At 39.2% G+C, this 15,683-nt stretch overlaps 1 protein-coding gene across 10 annotated transcripts in view; it reads left to right on the top strand.

Moving 5' to 3' along the window:
- The window catches only part of RAPGEF5 (Rap guanine nucleotide exchange factor 5), a 430,438-nt gene that overhangs the window by 252,913 nt on the left and 161,842 nt on the right, over positions 1-15,683 (top strand). For all 10 annotated transcript variants that reach the window (XM_074340840.1, XM_074340846.1, XM_074340842.1 and 7 more), the window contains 3 exons: positions 8,927-8,977; positions 10,692-10,798; positions 15,104-15,225. In XM_074340840.1, coding sequence (XP_074196941.1) covers positions 8,927-8,977; positions 10,692-10,798; positions 15,104-15,225 — 280 coding nt within the window. The remainder of the gene's footprint in view (positions 1-8,926; positions 8,978-10,691; positions 10,799-15,103; positions 15,226-15,683) is intronic.

The raw sequence follows: 15,683 nt of genomic DNA, 5'->3' as shown, positions 1-15,683 counted from the left end.
ATGTGGCTCAAAATGAAAAAGAAAAATTCGTATCAGTAACTGGTTAAGCACTGGAATATATTGCTAGGGAGATTATAAAGCACCCCTTGCTCTGTAAAATTTGAAAATCTATAGTAGGATTGGTAAACTTTTTCTGTAAAGGGCGAGATAGTGAATAATTTTGGCAGGAAAATAGAGACCATATGTAAACAAACGGGCACAGATGTGTTCCAGCAAAACTTTATGAAAAACAAGTGGCAGCTGGGTTTGGCCTGTGGGCAGTAGTTTTCAAACCCCTGAAGTAGATTCCCATAGGACTCACATATTTAAATGAAGGCTGTGGAATGGGCCAGGTGATCTCAGAATGTCTATTGTGGTGCTTACATTTCTGAGGTTCTTTGTGTGTCTTAGATGAGTAATTGCGAAATGAAAGTTAGAAATAGTTTTCTAAATCTGCCTTCTGCTAGAGAACTGTATATTATCACCTTTATTGTTTTGCAGCTTTCAAAAATTTATGTACAACTTGAAAAGTGACATCTAGGAGGCTAATTTATTTCCAGAGCCAAAGAAGGGAAGAAAGGTGTATTTCTTTCACGCATCCTGACTTGCCAGTAATGTAGGAAAGGAAAAGTCAACATTTTGCCCTCTTGAAGACCCAACACAAAGTGACTTAACTGAAATGTTTTTCACTATGTAGACATAATTGGCATTCAAGTAGATCTTTAATTTTTAAAACAAGCGCATCAATTAATTCAGTGTATAAAAATATACAGCAGGTCCTCGAATACCACTGTTTCATTATAACATTGATGAGAAAAGGAAAAAAAGAAAACACATCAGTTCCTGGCTGGGGACGCCACTGTCTGTGTGGAGTTTGCACGTTTTCCCCATGTCTGTGTGGTTTTCTCTGGGTCCTCCGGTTTCCTCCCACACCCCAAAGCTGTGCACGTCAGGTGAACTGGCGGGTCTCCACTGTCCCAGTGGAAGTGAGTGTGGGTGTGAGTGACCCTACGATGGATGAGTGTCCTGTCCGGGGTGGGTCCCACCTTGCGTCCTGAGCAGCTGGTGGAGACTCTGACCACCTGGGAGCCTGAACTGGAATAAGCGGGTTGGAAAAGAATTCTCTTATTTGTTTTTATTAATCTTTCTTAAATGTATGTATAGCTCACATGTGTTTCAATGTTTAATATTAAAAGTGTTTTGGGCCTTTATTGAAGAGTTTGGTGACGTTTTTTGTGACCAGAAATATACCGTAAGAACTTAACTCTTGTTTGTTATATCAATTAGCTCGTGGTAAAATTGGTTTTGTTATTTCACTTACAGTCACAGTTTCTAAGAACCTATCGACAACGTTAAGTGAGGACTTTCTGTACTCTCTATAGACGCCACACGTGAACACTTAAGACAGTTGATAGATGAAAGGAAGGGTGGTGGTGGGGCCCTGTCAAAGGTGGCAATGGGTTTCATAGATTTTGAGGTGGTAACGTCATGCTTTCCCACTCGGCCTGCGAGTCTGGATCATCAGGCAGTGTGACTGGGCAGGTTAGCCCTGCTACACACAGTAGAAGGTCCTAGATGTACAGAAGGTATACCTCCCTCCGGGGCTTTACCAGGCTGGCTGAGGATGGCATACACGTACAAATGGAGCCTGGAGGCATTATATTTTAGTGGCAAATATAGACAAGTGGTAGAGGCTTGGGAGAAGAAAGAAATCATGGGAGGCTCAGGGCTTGAGTGGGCTGCATGCAGCCTTTACATGGCTTGAAGGAAGGGCAGGAAATGGAAATGTAGAGAACCACAGGGAGCAGAGGTCGTGGCAGGGGCTCAGGAAGAGGTGAGAATGCACACGGTTTGCATAGAAAAATCTGGCAACCTGCTTGGCCAGAACGGAGAGTGTGTACGAGAGAAGGGCCGCGGGGATTCTGTGGAAGGGAGGCCACCAACCCAACCGCTCCGGTGAAGACTTGGAACATTGTGTGCAGTCAGGAAAAGGGAACTGTGTTTGTTTTTAAGCAGCTCTTTTATTTCTTAGCACAAGGTGATAGGTAAGGAGATGTTCCAAGGAGACGAATCGGATTTGTGTGGAGGTGCTAGAGGCCAGAATGGGCAGGGAGCAAGTAGGGTCACTCAGTTGTGCAGCCAAAGAAGATAATGTGCTGGGGACACAGCAGCTGTCAGCAAGGAAATAGAGGCTGTCTTTTGAAAGAAGATTTGAATGTTTTGTTTGAGATTTTGTGGGGAGGAAGGAGGCCATTACTTCTTTGTTTAGCTTTTCATTGGGAAATAATTTCAGACTTAAAAGTTGTACAAATAGTACCGAGGGAGTTTCCTGATAACCATCACCCAGCTTCCCAAATGTTAACATTTTCTGTAACCACAGCACACTGGTGAAAAGCAGCAGGAACACTCAATTAACCCAAATACAGACCTCATTCAAAGTCTGCCAGTTGTCCTACCAAGGCCCCTCTCCTAGTCCAGAAATACACTGTGCCTTTCCTCGTCCGTTTCCTTTGGTCTCCTCCAATCTGAGGTAGTTTTTCTTGGTCTCTCATATCCTGAACAATTTTTGCAGAGTAAGGCTTGTTACCTTGAAGAATGTCCCTGAATTTGAAGTTGTCTGATGTATTCTCATTAAATTCAGGTATGCGTTTTGACAAAAATGAGATACCTTGCTCAGTGTCTCATATGAGCAGGCACCTGATGTCACCATGCCTTGTGATGGCCTTTTATCACTTTGTTGAGGTGGTATCTGCTAATTTCCACGGACAAGTTACTATTTTTTTCTCTGTACTCAGTCATATTTTGCAGGGAACTTTGACACTATGGAAATATCCTGTATCTCATTATACTTTCGTCCACTAATTTTGGGATCCATTGATGTTGTCTGCAACATTCAGTTCTGCCTCATGGTGGTTTCCTGTTTTCCTCTTTTCATTGCATTTAGTCATTAGAATTATTCTTTAAGGAAGAGCTGACCCCAAAGTTTATTTATTCAATTATTTATATCTGTGTATACTCATGTATCTAGTGTAATACTTGAATTATTTTGCACAAGTTGTCCCAGGTTTGGCCAGTGGGAGTTGCTTCATGTTGGCTGCTGTGGAAAGGGCTCCTCTTGGAGTCTGAGTGTTACTGGTGGGTTGATGTTAATACAAGTCAGGAATTCAGTGAAAAGGGGAGATAAGTAAGCTTGTTAATTTGACTGTTGTTTCGAATCTTTAGCGACTTGATTCCTAAAATGTAAAGGCTTTTCTGTGATTGCATTATCAAAGGAAGCCCACCCTGTGAGGCAAAACTATTTTGTTTGTAAACACAGTGGAAGATATTTTCCGGAGGATTGAATAAAATCAAGTTGATGACGCTTCGGGGTTTGTTTCTGTTGTACCTATTGTGTATATATTTCCCAGAAACTGCTGGTTCTTGCTGCGCTATGTCCGTAGGCAGGCAAGATTGTGAAATATTTATAAGTATTCCTAGAACCCACTTTGATTTTCTACTTGAGCTTTTAAGTGGGGCAAACATGTTTATACTAGAAGAGAGTCCTTTAATAATGAGAAGTAAAAATTAAGTTTAACGCTGTGGATCCCATTAAAAGGGTATGCCCTTTCAGAAGGTATGTAGGTGCTGTGCTGTTCTGCAGACATGAAGGTACCTTGGCTTAGGGCTATGTCTGGGCTGGGGTAAATAGAAAACACATACCACATGAACAGGTGCAAGGTGGGATTTGCTGAAACACTGGCTCTTTGTTCTGTACCAGCCAGACTTAGAAGCTCCGCCACAGAGCCCAGAGCTATTGGTCAAATGACTTATTCCTCAGCGAGGAGTGTGAGGGAGGTGACGTCTGAGGAGTGCTCTCAGCCTTAGAGCTGAAGTGGATGATGAAAGGTTCAAATTGCCAGTGTCAACCACTGATTTTTACAGTTTTTCTCAAACCTGGGTGCACATGAGAACTCCCTGGCGAGCTTGCCAAAAACCACTGAGACCCTACTCCTACCGGTTCTAATTCTGTGGGTCTGGAGTGAGACCTGAACACCTGTTTGTCTTTATCATCAGTTTCCCAGATGGCTCTAATTTACATCCAGGGTTAAGAACCACTGGAACAGGCAGATGTGACTTCTTCATACATGGAGTTATGTGCCTCGTTTGTCATGTGCCTCTTAAGTCACCAAGTTCTATGTTATCAGATACATGTATGGGGTGGTAACTAAAGACAGGCTTAGGTCGTAAACTCGGGTGAATTTCTTAACCTCTTTATGTCTAGTTTTGTCCTCTGCAAAAAGGGATTAATAATAGTACCTAATAGTTTTTCAAGGATTAAGTGATAGGTTGCATGTAAAATAGTATAATCTCTAACACATACTAGTAACTCAATTATTTATTGTTTAGCAGCCTGTTACAGTGGAGTGGTGGCTTTGGAATCAGACACTTTTGTTTCAGTCCTCACTCTCTTACTTTCCAGTTCTGGGACCTTAAGTGAATTTCTTAATTTCTCTGACCCTCAGGCCTCCTGTCTGTAAAAATACGAATAGGTGGGTGCAGTTACTAATAGGGAAAGTGCTGAAGACAAAGTAAGTGCTCAGTAAGCATTTCTGCCACCTTCCCTTTCATTCCATTTTCTTAACACCTCATAGAGCCATAGAAAAATGTAATTTCAAGAACATCATGGACTTTGGTGCGGCCAGGCTATGTTGAGACGTTAATGTTACAAATGGCCTTCGTGGCTGTGACTGACTTGGGGCCCTGAGGAAGCAATGTGGGCCTCAACTGTGACCGGCGCTTGCAGAAAGAGAGTCATGGCAAACTGCCCTGCTCTGCCATTTCAGTCACTGGCTCACATCTCCGGTTTGCATTATGCCTAACTTGTGATGACCATGTAATTCTCAAGCCAACATACTGGCTGGGATTCTGTACTTTTAATCTTGATGAAGCTTTGATTGAGATGTAAGTGTATCCTGGGGCTTAAAAAGAACCTGCAATGTTAGAACTCTGCTGGACAGCCTACTAGATCACAACCTTTATTGTTTTAGTTGATAATCTCTTAACCCATCTGCTTTCCAGTTGCTTATGAAGCTTCTTGGCTTCTAGAACTGTAAGGAATCTAAATATGCTTATTTCACGTTAACATCTTCATATTCTACTTGATTACCCAGAATGGGAAAAGGACAATGGCTGAAGGTGACAGAAAGTTGTATCATGAACTGAATTCTCAAGTTATCGATAAATTTGGTGGTTCTTGTTGGTTCCTGTTTGTAATAGAGCAGGTCGTACTTCTGTAGTGATTGAAGTAATACAGCTTTTCTCCTTTCATTTCTCTCTCCTTCGGTAGCCCCAGTACTTGAACGCAGTCCAAGAAGAGTGTTAGGCATGTCCTTTAAGAGCTGATAAAAATTATGCCTAAGTCTATCATATAGTTTAGTAAGATAACTTTCAGTGACTCTGGAATGAGTTCCATGCTGGTTCAGACCCAACCTCATACACTATTATAGTTTAATTTTAGTGGACAGCTAACTTAAAAAAAAAATGAAGGTAGTATATGATTGCTAACCAGTTATCCTTTTGAGTTATGCCATTATTTTTTGTGGAGGTTCATTTGTGAATATTAAAGGGTTGCAATTTCCTAAATACATGTTTAAAATATGAGGTTTACCTGGAATCACTTAGGGAATCATTTTCCTTGGTTTATTAAAATGGAAAGGAAAATTAAATTGGAATTAAAATCTAATTGTGTTTGTGTTGTTACCAGCCTTCTCTCTATGGTATATATATATATATATATATATATATATATATATATATATATATATATATATATACATATACATATACATGTATATATATATATGTGCGTCTTTCATGAGAGAATCACTGTATCTAGTTTAAATAATTCTAGGAAATTGGAAATAAAGGAGAAAAAAGAATCATCATCCCATCTGGGCATTGTATTTATGAGGTATGATAGCGAGAGCCATTTAAAAGAGGACATCCTGTATCAACTGGACCAGTCATCCAAGATTATAGAATGAATTGATAAGAAATCGGGATCAAGAAAGAGAATTCATGGGTTTAAAATGTTCTTTAGAGTCTATGTCTTCTGGTAAATTGATTTCTAAATTAGGAATGGTATCTTGTTCATATGTATGTTTCTGGAAGCTCCCACAGTGCTTGGCCAGGAGCTCAGTAGGTGCTTCATAAATGTGAAATGAATGGAAGGTAGTTGCCACAGGAATGATTAGATGAAGCTCTGGAATGCTGAGAGGAGAAATAAAACCAAGGGATTCAAAGATGGGATGAAAAGAGCTGAATAGTTGCACATTAGGGAAATAATATTGAAATGGAGAGGGGTGCCTTTCAAGGGTGCTCTTGTGATAGTCCTTCAGGTAAATTCTGGGAGAGCAAGTTGTGAGGTGACTTAGAGCAGTGATTCTCAGATTCCTGTAAGCTGGTCCATGGGATGTATTCTCTTGACAAAATTATGCAACAATCCTTTCCCAACGTCTATTTAAAATGAGGTAATGGATGGACTATTCCTCCATGTTCTTTTTTTCTTTCAGTCTTTGACACTTGCTATTTTTGTAACAACTAACAAAGAGTGGTCTCCAGAAAAACTACAAAGTTATGGTCATTATTTTAAGTTTAACAAATGAGTCCTTTACGGAGTTCTACAGAAGGCTCTGTGGCTTCCCCAAGCTCAGCTGAGTTTGAGCGCTGCTGTCCTAGAGTGTTAGTGAAACAAAGCTCCCCTGGGTGCAGTTAAGCTAGGGCTTCACAGGAGTTTCTTACAACAGATCTAGGTATTGTATCCTGTACAAGGCAGTTCTTGTTATGTTGCTCTTGTCGATTCCCTGTGGGCTAATAGCTTATCTAACACTGTTATCTAGTCAGTGTAGAAGAATCCCATTCTTTATTGACTCACCTTACCAATCTTTTCAAACAAGCCATCCACAGGGGAAGTTTCTGTGAAGTGGAATTGTGTGAGTGTAAGAGCACTGTTGAGACAGCCAGATTTAGGTTGGCAGCAGAGAGAAAGGAAGTAGTTGGCTTTCTTTTGTGAAAGTGCCCCTGCCTAGTTCTTTAGAACTTGTTTCTACCCTAAACGCTTTCTTTTAAACTAGATCATGTGAAGTATTTGCTTTTCTGAGCTGATTCAGGCCATTAGATGAGTCATAAAAATTGTCAGTTCTAGCCTGCCATATTGATTTTTAAAAGTCTCTCTGTTTTGGGGGGAAAAAAATCTCTTATCATGATGATTCATCTTCAAGTTATAAATCTGGTGCATATACAAATTTTAAATTGTTTAGTATTTCAAGAAATGAATACATTACCTCGGTTCGGTTGACAGAAGGCATAGGAAGAGCCAATTGGAAGTGTGTATAGAGTAGACTAGAAGGGGTAGACGAATGTTTTATTTTAACACATGGGAATTTTAAATGGCCTGTCTACCTTATAAATTCCATTTACTTTGAAGTCATTGCAAATCTTTAGCAGAGTGTACCAACTGGCATTTTTGGATAAAGAGTCTATAGATTTATTTTAGTTTAATTAGGAGATAAGTAGTGTGGGAGGCATGTGAAGTGGGGAAGAAGCAGAACAGGAATTTCGTCTCAGTAGAAGTTTCAGATGCTGGACAGTGATGATTGGCAAAGTATGTTTCATAAATTTAGCAAATTCTAAGTGGTGGCGGCAGCCTAAAAACTATGGGATCTACAACGCCAGCAAGTCTTGGAATAGAGGTGTAAAGAGCTTTGAAAACATAGGTTGGAAGCGCAGTAAATGTTAGTTCCTCTGTTCTTTTTCCGATACTACACTCGGAAATGATAATAACGTTCTGTGGTCCGTAAGCGTATGTGGGTGACGTGCTGCTGACCGGACTGTTACGTAGGAGAAATTAGCTCCTGCCTTACTGAGCTGATGTAGAGCTATAGATATCTACAAATAAATACATAGAAAAATAAACATTTTGGGGCGAAGTTGTATGCTAGATGCTATGAAGGCAAAGCCGCATAAGCTGCCAGCACTCCCTGCAGGAGCTTATGGATTAGTTGAGGCAAATGCACTCACAGCAGGACAGCTGGCAATGCAGAGCACCCAGGAGCTGCCACATGAATAGTCAAAAAAAGGAAGAGCTCCAAAGATGGACAAACCCTAGTGGACTGGGGTGGGTTGGAGAAGCTTCACCCAGGAGATGACTACACAGACCTGGGCTTCAGAGTCTGGTGGGATTCAGGAAAGTTTTGGGGAAGATGAAGGGCTTTCTGATGTGCAGAATGGTGTGAGCAGAGGCAGGGTATGAGTGGTACGTTCTTCTGATGAGTACGTCTTGAGAAATCAAAGAAGCCCAGTAGGGAGGTAGAAAGAGAATACTAGAAACCTGTTGGTGGCAGACTGTGGTGGGCCCAGAAGGGCAGGCTCGGTAACGGTTGAATTGAGGCCTCTAAGCAATAAGAGACCCAGTGTGAATCCAGAGGATGATTTAGAGACATTTGTTAAGCTGAGGTTTGCAGGATGGCCTGAGTGGGCTTGACCAGAGGGCAGGGAAATCCACTGAGAAGCTGAAGCAGCAGTTCCAGTGTGTAGAGATGAAAACCTGAGTTAGACTGGGGAAAGTGGAAATGGAAAGGAAAAGAGAAATGGAACCCAAATCACATTAAGAATAAAGTGACAAGTATAAAACCACCCAGTCTTTCTATCGTACTTTTTGAAGTTGTACTGTCTGGATTGGGGACCATTCAAATAGCGTATCGGCTCCCTCTGGAATGAATATTGACCAGATACACTGAATGAGACTAAATAAGGACGTTAATCCTCTCTGGTCTATGACTTCAGATTTAAGCTCATTTTTTGGCATGGACTCCTACTGGGCCTGCCACTGTTAACAGCATATATTGTGCCCTTATGATACAAAGATTTCTATGTGGTTCTAATTTTTTCCCTTTTTCTTTTAAAATAGACTCTATCGAGAAGAATCTCCAATCCATACCTTGAACATACTTCTTCCCAGGTATGATTTTTTTCTCTCTCACTGTATTTTCTGAAACAATGATTCACAAATCCTGATGTAGAATCCTCTACTTATAGCTGTCCCCTTTGCTCCTAATCATGCCATCTCCTTCACCTGGGGATGACACAGCCAAAGGTGTTTGAGATGTCCCCATAATTGTGTCATGGTTCAAGATGTTCACTAAATAGGAAAAAAAATATTTTCCCACCTTCCAAGTCCTTTACATGCATGTGTTATCAATACAGTAGAGGTAATTTATAATATAAACATTTTCAATTTGCTATATTGATGGAAACACTATTTTAAAAATTGTGGATATTTTACACGGAAAACTGAGTGGGGATTATTTCTAGTTATTCAGTAGTAGACTATCACTGTATGCTAATTGGTAAGAAAAGACGAGAATGCCTTTATTGTGTTGTACTAAAGAATCAGTCAACAAAGAGTTGCATTTTTAAAAATAACAGGAGACGGTGAGCTTTGTGAGGGCAAGGACCTTTTTGGCCTTTTCCATTATTGTGTCTTCAGCATCTAGAATGAGGCCTGATAGCTGCTCATTAAATGTTGTTTTGAATGATCGAGTGACTGAACACTGGTACCATCTCCGGACTAGTCAAGTGTCCGTTGACTTGTACCTCTCTTACAGTAATAGTTCCTATCACCTGACTTGCCCAAGTTATTTATTTTTTTTTAAGTTTTAATGTATTAAAAATAAATCATTTTTCTGCCCTTCTCACTTTCTCATCAGGTTGTGTTTAGGAGGTGCTAACAGGAAAATTAAAGAAGTAAAAAGATGGGGTTGAATTGTTCCCTGTCAAATCATAATCAATATATTATCAGTTTGTTTGCTTCAAGAGAAGATATATATTTTGTAGGGGCAAAACTTTGTAGGTGCAAAAAGAGTTCACTAAGAAACAAGTAAACAGATGTAAGCACATACCTCCAATATATATTAATTTTCATGAGCCTGTACTTATGAAGATGTTTCATTTTCCTTTAGCTTCCGTCGTTTGTGAAGCAGCATTGTACTATGGAGGAAGATGCCAATTATAGAGAAAGGATGCAACATAAAAGTAGGGTGTAGACCTCTCTGGATCTAAGGAATACCCTCCTTCATCCTCCAAGAATCAGAGACTCCTATGGGCAAATTAGAAGCATTAAACAAAGAAGTTAAATGAAATTTTTGTCTGCTAGATGGAATTGCGAAGTAGATGAAAACAGGATTCTTGGAATTAACTATGAATTCTGCATTTGAGTGAAGCTTAAAAGCAAAGCAGACAGCAGCCTGCTATCAAATTGTGACATGGTGCAAAATGTTCACTAGATAGGAGGAAATTATTTTCCCATCTTCTAAGACCTTTACATGAATGCATTATCAATATGGCAGAGTTAATGTATAATAAAAATATTCTTCAATTTGCTTTATTGATAGAAACACTGTATTTTAAAAACCAGTGGATATTTTATGCTAAAAATTTTGTGTAGAGGGAGATTCTAATTATAATTTTAAAAGTTTAGCATATGGAAAATAGCTTTTATGGCTTTATAGCATAAATGAACCAATAGCAAAAGTACAATAAAATCGGTAGTTGTAGGTTTGTAGTTACGTAACTGTCTTAAACTTAAGGATTTGGTCACAATATTTTACATATAGTATGCTCACACCTCGTCTCCTTATTCTAAATTTACAGTGATTGTTTGCTTTTCCACTTAGATTTATGGGGAGAATTCTTCTTGTGCTGGAAGAGCATTAAGGAATATCATTATCGTTCAGGCAGCTGACCTGATAAAGGACAGAGTAAACCTCAAGGGGTTTTACAGGTAACACAGTTTTCTAACACTTTGTCCAAAATTCTCCTTGTGAAAAAAAAATGTGTTAAAATTGTAACCTTGATCACTGAGAGATGGGCTGTATCAGCAGTAGGAGGGGTTGGTCAGTTTGTTTGAAGTTTATATTCGGGATACTGGTGGTGACTTACCTGTTCTTTAAACTTAGCTGAGTGTTTGTTAGTAGTTGGACTCCTGGTTCTGAAATTAGGGCCTGAAATCCCCAGCCCCACATGTGGATAGATTCCTGAGAGTCTCTGCTTTCTCTGCGATGGGATATTTTATGGTAATTTTATTGGGCACGTGCAGCACTGGGATTTCAATAAATATAGATCTCCTCTTCAGAGACCTAATCAAGGCTCTCAGAAGACGCTCTGTAGGTCCCCGGGCTGAAAGAACTGCAGCGTAACTCACCTGGGTGACAGGGAGCGTCCTCGGTGCTGTGAAGAGGGGGAGGGGCGGGTTGCCATAGGGATGGCGTTTTCTTCTGCCCTGGCTAGAAATAAGGGCAGAGGTGTTAGAGTTTATGGGTGGGTTAATGGCCAGTTTTAAAGGACAGCTGAACCAAGAGAGCAGGCACTTAGAAACTTTGGGGCACATGTTTCATTTTCTGGAGCAGTTTCAAGAAAAAAACAAAAGCAAATGTTCATCTTTTTATTATTTTTATTTTAAGTAAAGCTATTAAACCACATCATACAGTACAAAAAGAAAACTACAAAAATAAAACAAAAATAAAAAGAAACTACCATTTATTATCATTATTCTTTCATATAGAAATGAGATTATAATACCATAAGGAATAGGAGTATTCAGGGCAGCCGGATGGCTCAACTGGTTAGAGCGTGAGCTCTAAACAACAGGGTTGCCAGTTCAATTCCCCCATGGGCCAGTGAGCTGCACCCTCCACAACTAGATTGAAGACAATGAGCTGCCACTGAGCTTCTAGAAGGGTGGCAGGATGGTTCAATTCCCACATGGGATGGTGGGATGTGCCCCCTGCAACTAAAGACTGAAAACAGTGACTGGACTTGGAGCTGAGCTGCTCCCTCTACAGCTAGATTGAAGTCCAATGACTTGGAGCTGATGGGCCCTGGAGAAGCACACTGTTCCCCAATAAAATTGGTAAAATTTTCCCCAATAAAATTTATAAAAAATATATTCCCAATATTCCCCAATAAAATTTATATATATATGAATTAAAAAAATAAAGAATAGGTGTATTCAGAATAAGTGGCAGCAAAATAAAGTGGGAAAGATTCCCAGGATGTAAAGGACCTTTCTTTAAGTTAACTAAATTTAGACACTCATTTTTTTCCTTATTTTAAACTGAAACTGTATAAGTCTTTGGGTCTAGTTGGGAGCAAGCTGCTTATAGGACTCATTTTAGCTAGCACATAAGGCTGTTGTTGTTCTCAGTTTAGTTTTGTGATCTCTATGGATATAGATTGAAAAAAGATTGGGAGATGTGCGTTAATCAAGTTCATGGAAAAGCACCATCCGTCCAAGTCAGAACATACTTAGGGTTTAGTGGTAACACAATGAGGAGAAAGCATGTGTTTTGCTATTTCAGGTTCCAACGGTGGGGCCAGAATCTCCTTTCTTTTTTAATCTAAGGACTGATTAATATTAGGGGTTTAAAGACAAAGTGTTAATATGATGGTATAGGACAGATTATTTTCATATCCCTGGTAGTAAATTGAGGTAGAACAATGGGATTTATAGATGATGTAATACAGAATTGTACATCTGAAATCTATGTAATTTTACTAACAATTGTCACCCCAATAAATTTAATAAAATAAAATTTAAAAAAAAAGAATTAAAAAAAATTGAGGTAGAGTGTTCCCCATGTACAACAGGAGAATTACTTTCAAAAGTACTTTCTGAATACCAACACCCCATTTATTAGGGTTCTGGCTGCACTGCCATGAATTAATTGCTGAAAATATAACCAGAGACAGAAGGAAGCCAAGAGATATCAAATGTTCAACTCGAGAGACTGGTAAAATTGATGCTTTGTTCCAGCATCCGCATTGGTCGTGTACTAATCACCTCCATATCGCAATGTTCTACCTAGCCTTCCAGTGGTACGGAGACCTGCATGTACTCAGAGCAGTTTCTGGAGTCAGTACAAGACTGAAAATATTCCGGGACTAAGAACTGCTGTCAGTGTTCAGATTGCTCCCTTCCGACCATCTCTATTTTATTCCTCGCTGCTCTTGCCTAAATCCTATGGATTTAGGTATTTTAACTGGGTTGTCGTGGGACTGTCAATTCAGGGGAGTGTGAATTAAATGCAGAGGCAGCTCCCCTCATTATTAACTAATTGTTGGTATGGCTGTATGACGTTTTAGCGTATTGACTCACCCCAAACAGGGTGAGCCCTCCCCAAGGACAAGGTATAGCTGGGGGATTGGGGCTTTGTGGACACTAGTATCACCCAGGAACCAGTTAGAAATGGGGACTCTCAGGCCCCGCCCCCCACCCATACTGCCTCAGAATCTGCACATTTACAAGATCTCCCAGGTGACTCCCACACGTAATTTTGAGAAGGCCCGGACTAAGAAATTTCTTCCCTGTCGCCTGTAAACATACATATGCATCTGTCTAGGTACCTTTGGCAATTTGGCAGTGTAGTTTGTTCAGTCAGTGTTTTGCTGTGTCCTTTCATATTCCAGGTGATATCAGACATAGATTAGGCTGAGGGGCTGTATTTTTCTGAGAATAGGGATTAAAAATGATAGTGTTTAATCTATGTGATAAAAGTGCTTCGGGCAATTAGCTTGAAGATGCTGGCTAATTGACAGGTGTGGAGGAATTAATTAACACTTTGAGCCTTTAACATAAAAGGTGTCCTATAGAATTAGAAGGTAATATTGGTCTAATTGCCTGTTTTGTTGTGATCTGTTTTCTCAATTTGTTTCAAAAAACATCAATTTATTTGACAGTTAATCTTTCTAATGTCTTAATGCTAACCTGCAATTAAACATGTCTGGTATTGCCTTAATTGCCTTAGAGTATCTTAAAATAGTAACACTGTACCCCAAAAAAGTGATGGTTTATCAAAAGCTAGACTATTTGATTAAATATCTCAGCACAAAATCTTTCTATCTTCTATTTTCTTTACTCTAGAAAATGTCGGTTACTGTATGATTTCTAGGTGTTTGTGCCTATGCCAATCCCAAGAGATAGGCAATAATTTTCCTGTTTTAGGAATACAAATAAAGTTGACACCTTTTGGTCCTTAAATACCAAAGGTAGAATAAATATAGCCATTTACATGATACATCTTTATAAAAAAAAACATTTTGGTGACAGTTTCTCATGAGAGAAAGTGGGATTCAATGATATTTTTGTAAATGAAAAACTATACTTCAGAAATTTTTCTTCTTTTAGTTTTTCATTAGAGGCTAATAAAGATGGCAACATAGGTGTGAAGATACTGCTTATAATGTCCAGATCGGGGCAGTTGTTGAATCCAGTTCTGTATTTTATGACAGATTACAGAGAATATTGTGTGTGTGTGTATGTGTGTGTGTGTGTTGTGTGTGTGTGGTTAGTGGGATCCGTCACATACATCTGGGTGTATGAGTTTTATGATCTAGGTTGCTTAACTCCATTGCTTCGATTATATTAAAAAAGATTAACGGTCAAATTTATTGTTCTTTGAGACAACTTGTAATATTTAATCTCTAAAGAGTAGCAAACGAAACTACTGTGGTCCCAACTTTTTCTAACCTTGGCATTGTTTTGCTCTCAAAGAGATTAGATAAAAATCTACAGATGGGTGAATCGGGGTTTATCACCACCACCTAAAGACCTTGTCTTATCAAGACAGAAGCATTATCTTTACTTAAAGGACTGCTAACTTTCTTCCTTCATTTATTCCAACATATACTTTGAGAGCTGACTGTGTGCCTGGCCTGTCCTAGTTGTTGGAGTTTAATAGTAATAGTGAGTTATACATAGTCCTTGTTCTCCTAAAAATTATTCTTGGGTGAGGAAAGCAGATATTATTCATTCAGAAAGATGCATAATTACTAAATGTTAGGTGATATATAATTACTGAATGTTAGGTGATGTGAAAAAAAAGCACAAGAGGATATGATTCTAAGTTTCTCAAAGAAAGTGATATTTGAGCTGAAATCTGAAAAAGAGGTACATATCATTTATTCTTGAGTCACTTGTTTAAAAAAGCAAGCACGTGAAAGGGTGGTAATAAATATCAATTTTTTGGCAAAGGAGCAGCAACAATGTCTTACCTGAATGGCTTTTTTTTTTTTTTTTTTTTTAATTCAGGAGAAGCTGTGTTGGGTCAGAACTGGTAGACTGGCTTCTGGAACACTGTCCTTTTGTCCAGTGCAGATCTATGGCCGTAGGGGTCTGGCAGCTCCTCCTGGATATGGGAATTATGTCGTCAGGTTAGTATGATATGTTGTGAAGGCACAGAATCATTATTTTATTAAGCTACCAGACCAAAATACACTTAATTGTCTCGAGGATGTGACAATCTGGGTGGAAATTGGTTTTACAGATAAATGTTTGCATTCTCTCTTATTTTATAAATAAAAGTGACAGGTCATCTTTTGATTGTTATTCCTCTCACACCTTTTGTAAAAATAATTAGGCAGCTGCTGATTCATAGACGTCCGCCTATAAGAGCCTTTCCCTTACCTCCTCCCTTCTCTACTCAAAATGATGCTCACAGCTTTTTTTTTCTTAATCAGTGGCATGTTTAGTTGCCCTAAATGTGTGATTTATTTTGCTGTACTTAGAATAATCATCAGAAACTGATTTTACGAGTGGAATGTGTATGCCATTTTGATTAAGTGTGATTGTGAACAGTTAGAGATATGACCTATGAAAATTAGCTGTTTAA

This window comes from Rhinolophus sinicus, linkage group LG09 (assembly GCF_036562045.2).
Source record: "Rhinolophus sinicus isolate RSC01 linkage group LG09, ASM3656204v1, whole genome shotgun sequence".
Classification (NCBI taxonomy): domain Eukaryota; kingdom Metazoa; phylum Chordata; class Mammalia; order Chiroptera; family Rhinolophidae; genus Rhinolophus; species Rhinolophus sinicus.
This window is presented reverse-complemented; position numbering and strand designations above follow the sequence as displayed.